General features: G+C 41.1%; 1 protein-coding gene across 3 annotated transcripts in view; it reads left to right on the plus strand.

Annotated features, from left to right (window-relative positions):
- abca5 (ATP binding cassette subfamily A member 5) overlaps positions 1–18,577 on the plus strand; it is a 95,185-nt gene that overhangs the window by 36,107 nt on the left and 40,501 nt on the right. For all 3 annotated transcript variants that reach the window (XM_033044558.1, XM_033044559.1, XM_033044560.1), the window contains 10 exons: positions 1,593–1,764; positions 3,259–3,317; positions 4,700–4,810; positions 7,059–7,234; positions 10,440–10,559; positions 13,249–13,387; positions 14,011–14,101; positions 16,477–16,616; positions 17,350–17,469; positions 17,626–17,836. In XM_033044558.1, the coding sequence (XP_032900449.1) occupies positions 1,593–1,764; positions 3,259–3,317; positions 4,700–4,810; positions 7,059–7,234; positions 10,440–10,559; positions 13,249–13,387; positions 14,011–14,101; positions 16,477–16,616; positions 17,350–17,469; positions 17,626–17,836 (1,339 nt within the window). The remainder of the gene's footprint in view (positions 1–1,592; positions 1,765–3,258; positions 3,318–4,699; positions 4,811–7,058; positions 7,235–10,439; positions 10,560–13,248; positions 13,388–14,010; positions 14,102–16,476; positions 16,617–17,349; positions 17,470–17,625; positions 17,837–18,577) is intronic.

Below are 18,577 nucleotides of genomic sequence, written 5' to 3' on the forward strand. Positions count from 1 at the left end.
TTCCAGCATCTGCAGTTCCTTCTTAACCATTGGTTTTGGGAATATGTTCTAAAAGGCTCAGGCTAATGACCCCTCAGGCCCTCACTGCAGGACCCCTGCTTCTGCCAGTTACTAGCCTCAATGGCATTGAAAGGCCAAAGCTTTCATTTGCCTGAGTCTAAGCTTCGCTCTCCCATTACGGTTCATCTTCTGCAATTGCATTTGATTTTCTGGCTACCATCCACTTAAAAAGCTGTACAATGTAAATCCAATTGTACAAAAGAATCAATTCCATTAGTACACTCTCTTAAATCATATCTCAAGTAAAGCATGCAATTGAAATTGCAAGCCTAAAAATGTAATTTTGAAAAGATACATTTGTCAAGAGTTTAGTTGTCATGTGTACCAGCAACAGAGCAATAAAATTCTTGCTTGCTGCAGTTTAATAGGTCAGTTAACGTAAAACACATAAATATATAATGGAAAAAACAATAAATTAATAATCCTACTGTTAAATAACCATAGTAATGCTAAAGTCTGTAGTACAACCAAAGATTGTCCATAGAAGATCATAGATGCTGAGGTAGTGGTTAGTACTGTGCATTGTTCAAGAGCCTGATGGTTGTTGGAAAGAAGCTGTTCTTGAACTTGGCATTCATAGTTATCAGGCCCCTGTACTTGCTCCCTCTGGATTGATCAGATATGAGGAGCCCTTTTTTTGTTATCTTGACACCCTAAGTTTTGTTTTTAATCTTGTATTTCAGGATAGCTAAACATGAACAGGATAACTATATTTTCTAATCTATTGTACTGTTGTGTTTAGCTGTTGATTTAATTCATGTTTAACTAAGGGAACTGATCATTTCTAAAGGCAGCTGTTTGAATACTGCAGAAATGGAATGTACCACATGCCATTGGGGATATTACACTTTCAAATTTATACCTTTATTTTTTGGTTTCATCTTGTATTGTACTTTTTATTAAAATCTACCAAATCTTTAGAGAGAGAATTGTGTTGTTAATCTTCCATGCTTGATATTAGAGAATAATAATGTATTCTACCGGATTGTTAAACCAAGCGGTGAATCAACCCAAATGGATGCTTTGTATGGTGCATCTGCAGAAGTTGGTAAGAGTTGTTGCAGACATACCGAACTTCCATAGTCTCCTGAATATGGAACGGTGTTGGTATGCTTTTGGCTGTAGATTCAATGGTAGTTGGTCCAGGACAAATTGTTGGTGATATTTACCTTTAGGATCTTAACTCTCGACCATCTCCACTTCATTGAATGTTTGCAGCTGTCATTTACCGAGGAGAGATGTGGAATTACTTTTTTAAAGAGTATAGTTGCATATGATTAAATAGTGCTGGATTTCAAGACCTGTCATTTTCCTTGAAGTCATCTGTTGCCTCCGAGATATTTAGCTTGTTCTTTTTTGCTTAGGATTGCTTTCTTGTTGCTTTGTCACTCAGCAAGGCTTATCATGTGCTTAAGATTTTGTTGAAAATGTAGGTTTTCTACCGCTACAGCGAATAATATCTCCTATACAATTTTTTTGTATTGCAATCAGAATTTATCATTAAAAAAATTCTCCTCTTGTTCCCTATCTAGGTGAATTTGGGCAACGCCAGCCTCTTTTCTATTTTCTTCGGCCTGCTTACTGGCTCCGTAAAGATAAACGGTACCTTCAAATTGATTGTGAAAATGAATTTGGCCAAGGATCTGCATTCAGTGAGGTGGTGGAAGCAGTGCCTGCAGAGTTTAAAGGAAAAGAAGCAATCAGGTATGGACAACAACCCACTGATGAGAGCGAATGAGCAGTTAGCCGAGCTAGAGACAACAAGAACATTTCTAGCTCTAAACATGCACTGTAGTGGGTCAGCAGTGTACAGTCTACACTTGGGCCATGTGATTCTATTTAGCACCAATGATTGAGGAAGAATTCCTTGTTCTCCTCAACATATTGGGTTTCTGGATTCAGATTGAACTGACAGTCTGATGGTCATTAAGGAAGCACACTGCTTGTTGGAGCTTCTACTGGACATGGAAATGTGTTCCAAAATTAATACTAATTGTGGTATAATATATTTTCTGGGAAATAAAAAAGCCTGGGTGTGGTCCACAAAAGATTGAAGTGACTATTTTAGAATGAGTTGTAAAACAAGATTTGGATTAATCAAATGTGATTGTTGTTTGAGTGATGGAAAATTCTCGCAGTGGGTTCATGCAGCACCTGTCTGTGGTACAGAAGAATGCAAAAGTTAGTTAGATGTTACTTTCAAAGACTATGTGAAATATCTAGCACACTTGCTGGATAACACATCAAGTAAACCCATTAGATAAACAGGTCATGTTATCATTTGAGCTATAACTTTAGGAGAAGGAAACACATTAACTTCCATTTAAATTCTCCAGTTTTAGGAAACCACCTCCTGCCAGAGTGGGTGAAATGAGCAGTTGAGGGATAGATTTATGGTAATCTGACAGAGAGGGGACGTGGGGTCAGGTTAGGTGAGGAGAGAGGAGAGAGGAGGCTGCAGTGGCAACACTTGCTTCAGCCATTTGTATCGCAGGCTTTTTCTTTATTTTTTTTCCCATATTTAATTGATTGGTTGTTGCTCATAAGAACAAAAGGACTCTTTCCGCACCTCAAAAATGTTGCTGTTGGTGCAGCCTCTGACATTATTGTACCATGCTTGAACCAATGTGCATGTCTGCAATAGAATGCTATAACTTTCTCCAGGACTGCTTAGATTGTGTATGCAGCATTCATGGAAATCTGGCATTCTGAATCATTATCTAGTATGTTTTTTTTACCAGGAAACTAATAGTTTGGCTAATAATTGTTGTAACATGATCTATTCTATTGTTATTATTCAAAATATTGTCCAATGTAGTTGGAGCCCTCACATATCATTAACTGCATTGCAACTTGGAGACCAGTCTGAGCTCCGATGACTCTTTAAGAATTAGCAATGCGTCGTTCAAGTTCATTGTCATGCACAAGTACAATGAAAAAACTTGCTTGCAGCACCATCACAGACACACAGACTCTGTCAAGCACTCAAAAAGCAAATTATACATAAATTACACAAATTCTGAAAGAAAAAGAGACTGCAAAGAAAAATAACAGTATGTTAGTTCAAAAACATAATTAAAAAATAAAATAAAAACGATTCCACAGTAGTGCAAGAAGTGGGCTGCAGTATTCTAGTCCAATAAGGAAATGATGTGTAGTAACTGGTTCAAATATTGATGAGTGTGTGGTACTTTTCAGGTTGATTGATGTTCACAAGTTGTATAAGGGAAAGGAGAAGAAGGTGGAAGCTCTGAAAGGTCTGTGCTCCCTTTGGCTCCGTGCTCTACGTATTATTTCACTTGCTGATTCACTGCCCGTGTTGTTTCTGTTGAGGGATAACAATTATATAAAGTGGCATGTTTTTATATATCTTTGGGTGTGACAATGTTTGTCAATGTATGTTCTGCAAAGATCATCTTTGCTTTTAGCACTTGCTCAATTCAATTTGGATCTCCTGAGTAAATTTGATCAGCAACTTGTTCCATCCCTAATAGGGTGTGGTGCAGGTTACTTTTTTTTTATAAAGTAAATTCAATATTACTTTGTGAGACTTTTAATTGCTCCAATTCAAGAAAATGCTTTTAAATTTACATTTGAAGTTGAAAATTCCTCTTGCAATGTTTATGTTGTCCACATTGCCACTGGATTCCTGTGTTGTGTGTCCCAATTGAGCAACAGTAAGGGAGTTGGCCTGGGGATGCAGTAATACAGCTATGTTGCTACAGTGGTCTGTAGCAGCAGTCAATGGTAACAATGAAGATGCAAGAACCTGCAGATGCTGGAATTTTGAACAAAACACAAGTGCCGGTGGAATTCACAGTAGGTCAGGCCGCATCAAATGGCAAGATTAGTGTGGCGTAGGGAATTATTTTTGCATGGATTATGATGTGAAATGCACTCTGAGGGGGTGAAGAATGTGGATTTGAACAGAATGAGAGGGGAAAGAATGGGTCAATGAAACATAACAGGTAGATCTCGTAAAGAGTAGGATCAGGCAAGCTGCTCTGTGTCATGTCTTATTCTGTGAAATCCAAACATTGTGTTTATCTGCTCAGTTGCCCTTTTTCAGGAACAGTGTGACGTGAGTTTCACGGGCAAAACCCGTGCCTTACTGCCGTTGAGAAGTTCACCTGCTGCGATCCTTCTGCTGAACGTGTCCCATAGTGTTGGATGGGGAGTCACTGGATTGGAACTCTGATAAAGGAATACTGATGTAGTAACAAGTCATGATGATATTTGACTTGGAGCGGAAGCCATGGAGATGGCGTTCCCATGCTCCCGTTGCCCATGCTTATGGATAGGAAAGGTTTAGTGGGCGATTGGCCAAATGCAGTCGGGTGGGATTGGTCATATATGCCAACTTGAACATGGTAGGTCGAAGGGCCTGTTTCTGTTTTCTACGGCTCTTGATCACAGTGGCAATGGGTTTGGGAAGTGCTGCAAACGTAACCTTGCTGAGCAATGGCAATGATTTGGAAGTGGAGGAAAGGAATGTGCAGAGGAATGAATTGTGATCTTGCTCATCTCATGGCTGGAAACTTATCAAAAGACCGGAAACATTGATTTTCTTTTAAGGCTACAAAGAAAACTCATTCAATTAGAATTAATGAGATGCATATATTATACATTTTGTTTGCAGGTTTGTCGTTTGATATCTATCAAGATCAGATTACGGCACTGTTAGGCCACAGCGGAACTGGAAAGACAACTTTAATTAACATTCTCTCGGGGCTGTGTCCTCTCTCAGATGGTAAGACAGTATTTGTGCATCACAATGGGCAGCTTCAGAATCAACCAACCACCCAGTGTGTCTGTATGTCTGTGGAAATTAATAAAAGCGTAACAGCTTTTAAGGCACAAGAAACTGCAGATGCTGGTTTCTTGAGCAAAATGCTGAGTGCTGGAGGAACTCAGCAGGTCAGGCAGCATCTGTGGAAGGAATGGACAGATGACATTTCAGGTTGGGATCTTTCTTCAGATTGATATCTTAAGCTGCATTCTCTGAACTGCATTTAATTAGGAGGAATGTCAATGGGGTAAATGGTGTCATGGAAAAATTGCTTGTCTAATTGTAAAACAATGCATTTCACAACAATGCTGCACAATTGTTCACTCTGCACAAACCTATGTGAAGAAGGATTCCGACTCAAAACATTGCCTGACCTGCTGAGTTACTCCAGCACTTTGTTTTCTGCTCAGTTAACTTGGGAATACTGATGTGGTTGAAAGTGAAGAAGGATGTGGGCGGATGGTGATGAACCACAGGAGAGAAGCAAGTTGAGGAGTGACATGAAAATAAACAAAGAGACATATGAAAAGGCCCAAGCTCATGGATGTTCTGGCAATTAGATCTTGCAAAGTAATGATGGCAGGAGAGACGGGAAAACTATTTACATGCTAGGAATTCTCCTGGTTTCTTTAGATTAGAATATTATGCATGCAAATCTGCTTAATGCGCATTTTAAATATATATATATATGTTGAGTAAAAAACAGAGTGTTAGAGGAACTCAGCGGTTCAGGCAGCGTCTGTGGAGGGAATGGACAGGCCTGACCCAGCAACGTTTTTCAACTGAAGACCGGCTGATTGGGCAGTCAGATGGCATGTAGAAAAATACAAAATGTTACTATTTAGTAGAACGAATAGGCAAATGCAATAATAATCAGGATTCATATCTGCATAAATAGTTACAAGTGGCAGAGAATGTGGTTAAAAGGAAAGCAGTCACATTAACCTTGATTTGTAAACAAAAACTGGTTTGACTGCCTTGTCTGTTGTAAGTGTAAGCACGACATACAGTGGAGAGATTTGCAAGTTCCTCTTTTGTCCTGTCTCTACACTTGTCACTTGTTGCACGAGCTGTCCCACCCATGGGATGACCAATAGTTCTTGGGCATCCCCAGGCCTGTCTTCTCAAAAGGTTTGGTCTGTGTTATCATTCAGATGCAGATAATGGGATCACTGCGGGATTTCTGGCTGCCGACCAGCAGTGGCACAAACCTCCTGCCTTATCCACTTGATCCCCAGGGCGTGCTCCACTGGTTCTTGGCACTAACCCTGGGTTCCAAAACCAGGAACTCAAAGTCAGGCCTGTACCTCATCGAGGATCAAAGGATGGAAGGTTCTGTAGAGTCTGTGTAGTAGCGCTTTTTGAAACTGCCAGATATTTAATGGTTAAGTGCCTGCTTTTAGAAAGCTATGTTGGAGTGTTTAAAAGACATTTACACAGGTACATGGGGAGAAAAGGTTTAGAGGGATAAGGGTCAAACGTGGGCAAAGGGGACGAGCTCAAGTAGGCAACTTGGTGTGGATGAGGAGGGTTGAAGGGCCTGTCTCCATGTTATATGACTGACTCTATGGTTCCTGTTCTCATGCCATTCCCATAGTGATAAGCTCTGGGACCTTTCCCCCCTCTCACTCAGTTGAGGGAGGGGGAGACTACAGTAGAGAATCTATAGTAGAGTGTATAATGGGTAGAGGATCCACGAGAGACGAGGTGTCGGGGAGTGGTGATGATCTACTGCTGGGAAAGTGGCACAAGTGTTGCGGCAGCCACAATGATTATACATTGTTTCAATGAAGACCAGAGCACATTCAACAATTCTTCATAACTGGATCTCCCAACAGCAACTAAATAAAAGGCTGTCCATTAAACTGCTGGCCTGAACCTTACGGTTAAATCTTACTTCATTGAAGCCCAGGCCTTGGATTTATTCCTGAAAAATTAATTAGACAATTGAGACCAGTTTTGTGTTGTCCATTGTTCAAAACCACTGCATCTCGAACTACATGCCTCATAATCACAGAGTAGTGTGCTTCTGCAGATAGTAATCAGGTTTAAGTTAAAATTATTTGATGTACAGTATGAAAAATATGGCTGATGCAATTCAATATCAAGGCCAATGTATTTATAGCTCCACAAATATGAGGCATGAATTAGAATGCATTAAGATTTTTTTCACGTCCATATTATGTGCATTTTTCTTCCAATCTCATAGGAAGTGCAACTGTTTATGGATACAGAGTTTCTGAATTAGATGAATTAATTCAAATCAGAAAGATGATTGGTGTTTGCCCACAATTTGATGTCCTGTTCTACAGTCTTACAGTGAAGGAACATTTGAAAATAGTTGCGATGATAAAGGGAATTGCATCAAAAGAGGTTGATAAAGAGGCAAGTCTTCTAAAATAACATTTTTGATGCTTTTGTCAGCTGCATGTATTCATTTTTTAATTGTATGACCACGAATGTAAGGAATTAACCTAGTGAGTACATTTATACTAATTCTTGATAATGTTGTAATATTGGCTAGATACAAAAATAGGTGCAGGAGGAGGCCATTTGGCCCTTCAAGTTTGCACCGCCATTCATTGTGATCATTGCTGATCATCCACAATCAGTAACCTATGCCTGCCTTCTCCCCATATCCCTTGATTCCGTTAACCCCTAGAGCTCTATCTTAACTCTTTTAAATTCATCCAGTGAATTGGCCTCTACTGCCTTCTGTGACAGACAATTCCACAAATTCACAACTCTATGGGTGAAAATGTTTTGTCTCATCTCAGTTTTAAATGGCCTCTCTTTTATTCTTAGACTGACCCCTGGTTTTGGACTCCCCTATCATTGGGTACATTTTTCCTGCATCTAGCTTGTCCAGTCCTTTTATAATTGTTTACGTTTCTATAAGATCTCCTCTCATCCTTCTAAATTCCAGTGAATACAAGCCCACTCTTTCAATCTTTCCTCATGTGACAGTTCCGCCATCATGGGGATAACCTCGTGAACCTTCGCCTCACTGCCTCAATAGCAACAATGTCCTTCCTCAAATGAGGAGACCAAAACTGCACACAATACTCCAGATTTGGTCTCACCAGGGCCCTATACAACTGCAGAAGGACCTCTTTACTCCTATACTCAAATCCTCTCATGCCATTAGGTTTCTTCACTGCCTGCTGTACCTGCATGTTTACTCTCAGTGACTGGTGTACAAGGACACCCAGGTCTTGTTGCACTTCCCTTTTTCCTAATCTGACACCATTGAGATAATAATCTGCCTCCTTGTTCTTACCGCCAAAGTGGATAACCTCACATTTATTTACATTATATTGCATCTGCCATGCATCTGCCCACTCACTCAACCTGTCCAAGTCACCCTTCAGCCTCCTAGCATCCTCTTCGCAGTTCACACTGCCACCCAGCGTTGTGTCATCTACAAATTTGCGAGTGTTACTTTTAATCCCATCATCTAAATCTTTAATATATATTGTAAATATTTACGGCCCCAGCACCGAGCCTTGCGGCACTCCACTCGCCACTGCCTGCCATTCTGACAGTTTATTCCTACTCTTTGTTTTCTCTCTGCCAACCAATTCTCTATCCATGTCAATACCCCAATACCATGTGCTCTAATTTTGCCCACTAATCTCTGGTGTTGGACCTTATCAAAGGCTTTCTGAAAGTCTAGATACACTACATCCACTGACTCTCCTTCATCCATTTTACTTGTCACATCCACAAACAATTCCAGAAGATTAGTCAAGCAGGATTTCCCCTTCATAAATCCATGCTAACTTGGAACGATCCTTTTACTGCTATCTAAATGCACCGTTATTACTTCTTTAATAATTGACTCCAGCATCTTCCCCGATGACAGGCTAACTGGTCTATAATTCCCCATTTTCTCTCTCGCTCCTTTCTTGAAAAGTGGGATAACATTAGCTACCCTCCAATCCACAGGAACTGATTCTGAATCTATAGAACATTGGAAAATGATCACTGATGCGTCCATGATTTCAAGAGCCACCTCCTTGAGTACCCTGGGATGCAGACCATCAGGCCTGGGGATTTATCAGCCTACCCAGTACTATTTCTCGCCTAATGCAAATTTCTTTCAGTTTCTCTGTTTCCATGGATCCTCTGTCTTCTAGTACATCTGGGAGATTGTGTCTTCCTTAGTGAAGACAGAACCAAAGTACCTGTTCAACTCTTCTGCCATTTCCTTGTTCCCCATAATAATTTCACCTGTTTCTGCCTTCAAGGGACCCACATTAGTCTTTACTAATCTTTTTCTCTTAACATACCTAATTAAGCTTTTACTATCCTTCTTCATATTCTTGGCCAGCTTACCCTCGTACATCATCTTTTCACCCCGTATTGCCCTTTTTCTTCCCTTCTATTGTCCTTTGAAAGTTTTCCAATCCTCTGGCTTCCCGCTGCTCTTTGCTATGTTATACACCTTTTTCAGTTTTATTCCATCCCTAACTTCCCTTGTCAGCCTCTTAGAATCTTTCTTCCTCTTTGGAATGAAATGATTCTGCATCTTCTGGATTTACGCCCAGAAATTCCTGCCATTGCTGTTCCACCGTCATTCCTGCAAGGATCCTTTTCCAGTTGACCTTGGCCAGCTCATCTCTCATGCCTTCATAGTCCCCTCTGTTCCACGTCAACACTGACAATTCTGATTTAACCTTCTCCCTCTCAAATTGCAGATTAAAACATCATATTATGGTCACTACCTCCGAGCGGTTGAAATTAAAATCTGTATTTCAGAAACATGGTGGGGAGGGGTGAGGAGAAATGTTGACTATACCACTTGAAAGACGATTGTCAAATTAGTCCAAATTACAGTTCCCTGTTCTACACGGGTTTCTGATTTGAATGATGTACAAAAAACAAAATATTGTCAATCTGCAAAAAGCAATGACTTCAAAGTTTGTGTGTGCCTTTACAAATACCTAATTCTTTTGACTTTGCATTTCTTGTCCATGTTAAGGATTTGAATCCATGAATTCAAACATGTCATGACGTGACATGATGTAATTGTAAGGAAAATATATTCTTCGACCAAATGGAAACTGGACACACAACATGCACAAACAAAGGAATGCTTTCCCAAACTTGACAAGAGTCTGAAGAAGGGTTTTGGCCCGAAACGTTGCCTATCTCCTTCGCTTCATATATGCTGCTGCACCCGCTGAGTTTCTCCAGCTTTTTTGTGTACCTTTGACATTTGTTTAGTTGTAGAAACAAAGAACTGCTGTGCTGGTTTATACCAAAGATAGACATGAAGTGCTGGAGTAACTCAGCGGGTCAGGCAGTCTCTCTGGAGAAAAGTGATAGGTGATGTTTCGGGACAGGACCGTTCTTCAGGTGGGGGAGGGAAAGCTAGAGGTGATGGAAAAAATCCTAAAAAATGTATAGTTGTGTGGATTTTACAGGGATTTTAAATATGGTGCAAGCCAGGGATGATGCCGGTGTGAAACAATAGTGCTCCTCAGCAATGATGAGTGCCGTATCTTGCGTTGTTTTTTAGGAATACATGCCTTCAAATATGATTAGTTCTGGTGAAATGTAATCTTTACACGATTGCTTCAACCAGGTGTTGAATATCATTAAAGAACTGGATATGGAAGCAATTATGGATATTCGTGCTGAAAAACTCAGTGGTGGACAAAAGAGGAAGCTCTCAATGGGAATCGCCATTTTGGGGGATCCTAAGGTGAGGCATTGACGCAATCTGACTTGTTTTGATAAGTGAGAAACTTCTGCATTGTGGTATAGAAGTCTGGTGTAAAATTGCTGCAAAATATTAATTTTACAAAAAACTCCTCAAACCTAACACACATTTTTTTCTTATCTCTGGCCTTTGACCAACCATCTGCCTATCAAAAAAGCCCTTGCCTGTGTCGACCTGTAACCTGCCATGCTTTGGCGTGTCTCTCCCCTTTTCCCGTGTTCTTAGCCTCCCCCCTACAATTAGTCTGAAGAAGAGTCCCAATGCAAAAGTCACACATGTTCTCCAGAGATGCTGAATAAGTATATTATTAATGGGAAAAATATTGTAATTTCTCTTCTCGTCAGTGGTTAAACATTTGTAAGCATGAGGCAGAGCCCTGCTTCAGTTAGTTAATATATTTTATGGCTTTTTAGGTTTGGTTAAAGAGAATATCAAGTTATAATGACCTGTTATTAAGCCCCTGTAAGAAGTATTGTTCCTACATAGCAAAGTATTAATTTTTGATTTACTCAGTCATGCATCTTCAAAAGGCACTTGAAAGTTGCTAAAATTGTGAATAACCTTTCCAAAATTATATGCACACCAGTTTCTTTTACCAGAATGTATATCATTGTTATTTGCTGAGAGGGGAGAATTGAACCACCGAGCGGTAAGGCAGCAAAACTCCAGGTCCTTCATAACAACTTGTCTATGCCAACCAAATTGGCATATTGAGCTAGTTCCGTTTATCTGCATTTGGCCTATATACCTCTAAACCCTTCCTATGTATATATGTTGACTTCATCATAATCATACTTTATTAGTCAAGTATGATTTGCAACATATGAGGAATTTGATTTGCCATATAGTCATACCAATAAAAAGCAACAAAACACAAAATACATTTTAACAAAAGCACTCCTCCACATTCATCACTGTGATGGTAGGTGAAAAAAAATTCAATCTCGTCCCTTCTTTGTTCTCCCGTGGTCGGGGGCCTTGAGCCTTCCGTTGACGGTACAATCTTGGCTCCCGTAGCCGGCGGTCGGACCCTCCTCGTCGCGGCGACCAAGCTCCCGCATCGGGGGGGATCTCAGCTCTCCAGCACCGGCCGATCAGACCCTGGGTCGGGGCTAGTCGAATCTCCTGCAACTTTGGAGCTTCCCGACATCAGTCTCTACCCGAGACTGCGAGCTCCTCGATGGTGAAATCCGCACGCCGCGGTTGGAGCGTCGATCAAAGGCAAGGGATAGCAGGCTCCAATAGTGAGTCCACGGCCTCGTGGTGGGGCTCAAAGTCCGTGTCAAGCAAAGCCGCCAGCTCCATGATGTTAGGCTGTTAAGTGACCGGAAATACAATCCGGAAAACAATCGCATCTTCGGCAAGGTAAGAGATTGAAAAAAGTTTCCCCTGACCCTCGCCCCCACATAAAACAAACCAGAGAACATTAACACAAACTTTTTAAAACACACTAAAAATAACAAAAAAGTCAAAAAGACAAACAGACCGTTGGCGAGGCTGCCATCGCGGACGGTGCCACCCGGTGGACTTCAAATTGAATTATAGCCCTACTTTCTTTCATCCTTTTTCATTTTGACTAAATTTCTGTACATTTTGTTTGGCAGTAAAATATTAACCTTTGTGATCCTATTCATTAAAAAAAAAACTAATTGCAAAGTGAATTTGAGGAAGTAATTTGAGGATTTGATGATTTGAGGAAGGACATTCTTGCTATTGAGGGAGTGCAGCGTAGATTTACAAGGTTAAATCCCGGGATGGCGGGACTGTCATATGCTGAGAGAATGGAGCAACTGGGCTTGTACACTCTTGAGTTTAGAAGGATAAGAGGGGATCTCATTGAAACATATAAGATTGTTAAGGGTTTGGACATGCTAGAGGCAGGAAACATGTTCCCGATGTTGGGGGAGCCCAGAACCAGGGGCCACAGTTTAAGAATAAGGAGTAAGCCCTTTAGAACGGAGACGAGGAAACAATTTTTCTCACTGAGAGTGGTGAGTCTGTGGAATTCTCTGCCTCAGAGGGCGGTGGAGGCGGGTTCTCTGGATGCTTTCAAGAGAGAGCTAGATAGGGCTCTTAAAAATAGCGGTGTCAGGGGATATGGGGATAAGGCAGGAACAGGGTACTGATTGGGGATGATCAGCCATGATCATATGAATGGCGGTGCTGGCTCGAAGGGCCGAATGGCCTAATCCTGCACCTATTGTCTATTGAAACTTGTTTGTCTGCCAGTTATTCATTTTATAAACAAGGTTAAATCCCTTGTGTCTGTGTGGCAGAGGCTAGAAATCCTCATCCTCAAAATAAATGGACATACCCTTAGAATGGAGACAAGATGGAAATTCTTTAGCCAAAGGGTGGTGAATCTGTGGAATTCATTGTCACAGATGGCTGAGGAAGCCAGGTCATTTGGGTATTTTTAAGGCGGAGATTGATTAGTTAGGGCGTCAAAGGTTACGGAGGGAAGACAGGAGAATGGGGTTGTGAGGGAAAAATAGATCAGCCATGATCAAATGGCAGAGCAGACTCGGCCTAACACTAATGGTCTTATTTGAGCAAAGTTCTCAATAATTTAAACCCAATAAATTAGGGCTTAGAAACATGCATCTCTATCTCTTCTGGAATACCTGCTGTGATATTTTAATTCAGTATTCACCTCCTGTTTACCAAAAAGGTTTTAATTCTTGACGAACCAACTGCGGGGATGGACCCGTGTTCTCGGCAGCAGGTCTGGGCCTTGCTGAAGAAAAGGAAAGCAGGAAGAGTGATACTACTGACCACTCATTTCATTGATGAAGCTGATATTCTGGCAGGTTTGTCATAGTGATAATGTTTGGTATAGACCAGCACACCAGCAAATTGATCTTTTGCTCTACTTTGCAAAAAAAACTTTACTGAGAAATTAATTTTAACACCCTCCATTCTATTAAGAAAAAAAAATTCTGAAGTTTGAAAAATTAGTGTACCTTGAGAAATGGAAGGAAACACAAGGAACTGCAGACCCTGGAATCATGAGCAAAACACAAAGTGCTGGAGGAACTTGGGATCGAGCCAGGCAATGTCTGTGGAGGGAATAGACAGATCAATCTGAAGGGTCCCGACCTGAAATGCCCCTGTCCATTCCCTCCACAGATGCCCCCTGACCCGCTGAGTTCCTCCAGCATTTTGCTGTTTACTTTTAGAAATGGTTTGGCAGCACATTTCTTAAACTGATATGTGTCGGTTAAACTCTTCATGATAGCTCCCTATTTATTTTTATTTAAATACTAATTTATTGTTGGCTCTGGTGAGACACACTGTGGCCTTGTATTAATTCTTCTAAAAGGAAGGATTCATCATAAAGCAAGCAATTCATTTTTATTTTGAGCAGCACAAATGACTTCAGACTTTATCGTATAATCCTGATGGATATAATTATTTGTTTGTCTTTGTGCAGATCGTAAAGCTGTCATCTCACAAGGGCAACTTAAATGTGTTGGCTCCTCGCTGTTCCTAAAAGCAAAGTTTGGTGTGGGTTACAATCTCAGGTAATATAATTTGGGTGTGATTGTACGGCATTCAATCAGAAGTATCCACTACTGCATGATGGTTGTTAACATTTAGAATTAAACTGATGCTTTTAGGCAGCACCATTGAGTGAACAAACCATCATTCCCATCTGAAGTGTTGTTTCAATGTATTAGTGTGTCAGAGATTTACACAACTATAAAACTGCCTTTTGTGCCAATCTGTTTTTCAGCTCAAGGTTGTACATTTTAGTTGTTGTTTGCACTTTTAAGTTTCATATTAGGATCAAAAACAAGGAAAATAAGATTATGTCTGTATAATAGCATTGGACATGGGTTTAAAAGTAGATGCAACTGGTTTGAGATACAGTGAGTTGCACAGTTTCAGTGAACTTTATGGTTGGAATGTTCAAGTTCAAGTCCAAGTGAGTTTATTGTCATGTGTCCCTGTATAGGACAATGAAATTCTTGCTTATTTGCAAATGCATATGGGTTTTTGTAAAAAACAAATGTAACAAAACAAAAAGTTTGTGTAGAAGGGGGAACTTTGTGTCGTAAGATGTTTTTACTGATACTGGTATCACAAATGGAATAATTCCTTCATGGATCACTTCACTAATGTCAGACACAAAGCTCCCTGGCTTGACTAAAGTGGAAAAAGCATGATCTGCAACGTCAGGCAGCTGAAGTTGCCGCACCCCCAAGAATGATCATTACATCAGGGTCAGAGTTTCAATTTCCCATCATGCTCTGTGACATCAGGGAGCAGGGATTCACGGTCCCTCCAGTTGTTAATGTCACAAAAACAAAACTAGTAGAGAGAGAAATCCTCCTGAAGGACATCAGAGAATTATGAAAGATGGATATGGAATACTGTCTTCATGAACTGGGAAATTTTGAAGAACACATAGTTTTCATGGATTTTCCTTGCATTTTGTGCCTGATGAACCGTGACTATAGCTTATTTAAGGCGAATATAAGCCATGCTCCTGCATCTGCTCCACAGTTCAATAAGATAATGGCGGGTGTTTTAACGACACACTCCTGCACCAACTACATATCCCTTGATTAAAATCAGGATATGCAAGTCTTCACAATTAAGAACTGTGATATCATAAAGTGGTATGGCTGGGGGATACAGAGGGGGGAGGGGCCAGGCGAGTACTCCTATGTGCAGAGATTTAGCAAACTGGGTTCGTGCTTGGTATAGCTGCAAAAACTAGGCCTTTGTGGCCTTATGGGGTCGAAAATAACAAAGGTTCAGTATCTGGGTGAAGAAGTGTCTCTCTTTTCATCCATGAACGACCAATCAATTATTTTGAGATTGTGACTCGTTCTTGACCCCTTAGAGAGAGGAACACAGTCCCTTGATCTGCTCTTCAAGGCTTTAAGTTTCAATAAAACACTTCTCATTCTTCAAAATAACATGAACCCAGTCTGCGTAATCCCTGCACTCAGGTGGATGTGTGTGGCTCTCCCCTCCTCTGTTTCCTCCAGCCATACAACTTTGTGATATCAAAGGTCCAAATTGCGATGACTTGCATTTTAATCCCACCCTCAGTGGCAGCCATGATAATCCTCCTGAGAAGTGCGTTGAGATATCGTGTAGTATTAAACTTTGTAATGGCAAGTTGCTGGAATGGTTGATGGGGGAAAAAATTCCATCTTCACAATCTTTGCAAATAATTTTGAATCCATGACCTCATGTAATTGATTCACTTTCTAGAGAGGATATTGTTTTCTCCTATTATTCCAACAAAGCTTTATATCTTGAAAGGCTTCTTTAAAATAATCTCTTATCCTTCTCTATTGCAAGAACTGTCCTAATATGGTGCCCCATCCCTGGCTAATATCCTCAAATTTATTACATACCACGTCTAAGGGATTTACACCTTTTCTGTTGTGCAATGCCTAGAATTGTTGACAATAATCCAAGAGATGCCTAATTAATCAAAAGTAACATTGCCTATTATTCCTGAAATCATGATTGTTCTTCTTGCAGTGTTTTCAAATTAATTTTATAGGAATTACGTTTCATTAGTTGGTACAATTAGTCATCATCATCTTCATCAAAGAGTAGGAAAGAATTGCAGATGCTGGTTTAAATCGAAGATGGACACAAAATGCTGGAGTAACTCAGCGGGACAGGCAGCATCTCTAGAGAGAAGGAATGGGTGAAGTTTCGGGTCAAGATCAATCTGAAGAAGGGTCTCGACCCAAAACGTCACCCATTACTTCTCTCCAGAGATGCTGCCTGTCCCGCTGAGTTACTCCAGCATTTTGTGTCTACCTAGTTATCATCAATCACTGTTCCAGAAAATCTTGCCAATAAATTTGAATGCATCCATGTCTAGATCTTGGATCAAATGATCTGTAACACTTCTTACTTTGAACAGAATGGCTGTGAATGAATCCTGCTATTCTGATAAAGTGACATCGTTAATTAAGCACCACATCCCGAAAGCCGAGTTTTCACAGCTGCATGATCTGGAACTAGCCTATGTCCTACCTCTTCAGGATGTTAACAAGTTTGCAGGTATAGTGGAACCATGTCACTTTCATTCTTTGATCTGTAAAATGTGCTATCTTCAACAAATCGTTAGTGATTCACCAGGATGTTGCCTGGCCACGTATTATAGGGGGAGCTTGGATAGGGTGGGACTTTTGTCTTTGGTGCATAGGAAGCTGAGGGGTGACGTTAGTGAGGTGTTCAACTGGAATTCTCTGCCACAGAATGTAGTTGAGGCCAGTTCATTGGCTATATTTAACAGGGAGTTAGATGTGGCTAAAGCAGGTAAGCAGGTACAGGATACTGAGTTGGATGATCAGCCATGATCATATTGAATGGCTCGAAGGACCCAATGGCCTACTCCTGCACCTATTTTCTATGTTTCTACAAGGGGCACGGATAAAGTGAAAGCTCACTGTCTTTTTCCCAGGATAGAGGATTCTTAAGCTGGAGGGCATTAGCAAGACGGGAACTGTATGTCGAATGAGCTGCTCGAGGAAGCTATAGAAGTGGATGCATTTACAACTTTTGGACAGATATATGAATAGCAAGTGTATGGGCCAAATGCAGGCAAATGGGAGTAGCCCAGTATGCCAACTTGGTCAGCATGAACAGGATCGGCCAATAGGCCTGTTTACAACTCTGAGAGAAGACTGTTGAACATTGACTTGGTAGCTCTCCTCCCAAGCTTCAAAGGTATGATTTTATTCTGTAGTACAGCGCTGTGCTTAGACCACTCATTGTGAGCATTTTTCTTCAGGGCTATTTGAAGATTTGGACAGCCGTACCAATCTGGGAATCAACAGCTATGGCGTGTCCATGACATCTTTAGAAGAGGTTTTCCTGAAATTAGAATCAGAATCTGAAATGGATCAAACAGGTAAATACAATCTTGCGGTAGCAGGAGTAATTTTAACCGGCCACAGTGTAATCTCCAAAAAATCTTTCAAGCACTTTGCACTTTGCATAAATATTGCAAGAGGTTGTTTTCATGTGTTTTGGTGTATAGTCTTTGAGTTTTCTTGTGTTTTTTCAGATTACACTGTTTTTACCAGGGATCCAGCGCCTGATGTGATAGCAAACGAAGAGGATGTTTGCATTGATTCAATTGATCATCAACTCTTGACCTTTCCCGAAACGAATTCAGCAATGTTGTCCGGCATTGCTCTGTGGGAACAGCAGTTCCGTACCGTAACCTGGTTACGTTTTATGAATTTTAGTCGAGAACGCAGTACACTTCTTTACATGTAAGCACCTTCCTCCTGGTAGTCACAAAATCAAGGATGATTTACGCCCATTTTGGCTTTATGGGTTCTGAGGTGAATGTAGGAACTGCAGACTATTACACAAAAGGCTGACAAATAGGGTAGGCAGGTGGGTGGTTTGGGACACGGTGTACATCATCTGGGAAGTTTCGAGCCCCTCTCTTTTCCAGCTTTCTTTCCCCCCCCCCCCCCTTCCCCCACACTGCACAGTGAAGAAGGGTCCCGACCCGAATCTTAGCTTGTCCATTCCCTCCACACGTGTTGACTGATCTACTGACTTCCTCCAGAACTTTGTTATTACTGAAGATTCCAGCATCTGCAGTATCTTATGTCTCCAATAATTCAGCATCCTTGGGACTGTGGTAGCACTGGAGTAACAGATAGTACCGAAAGACAAGTGTTTCCGATTTTTAACATGTTAACCTGGTGATTTTAAAGGGGATGGGAAACATGGAAGCACTCCAGACTCTGGCACTGACTACAAACCTCCCCACGTTCCTGACCCCCGGTGTTACAGACTCACAACCCTGGATCTGGCTCTGGCTGCACACCAGGCTCACCATCTGGTCCATGCTCCGATCTCTGACCTCCCCACCCGCTCCCCCCCCACCACACCTCCCGACTCTCCCACCCCAGCTCCAGACTAATGTGAGAGTCAGATGAAGCAAGATCTCCAAACCATTGGATCTTGGACTGTCAGAGCTTGACTGTACCATTCTTTGT

The sequence above is a fragment of the Amblyraja radiata genome, chromosome 26 (genome assembly GCF_010909765.2).
Source record: "Amblyraja radiata isolate CabotCenter1 chromosome 26, sAmbRad1.1.pri, whole genome shotgun sequence".
Classification (NCBI taxonomy): Eukaryota; Metazoa; Chordata; class Chondrichthyes; order Rajiformes; family Rajidae; genus Amblyraja; species Amblyraja radiata.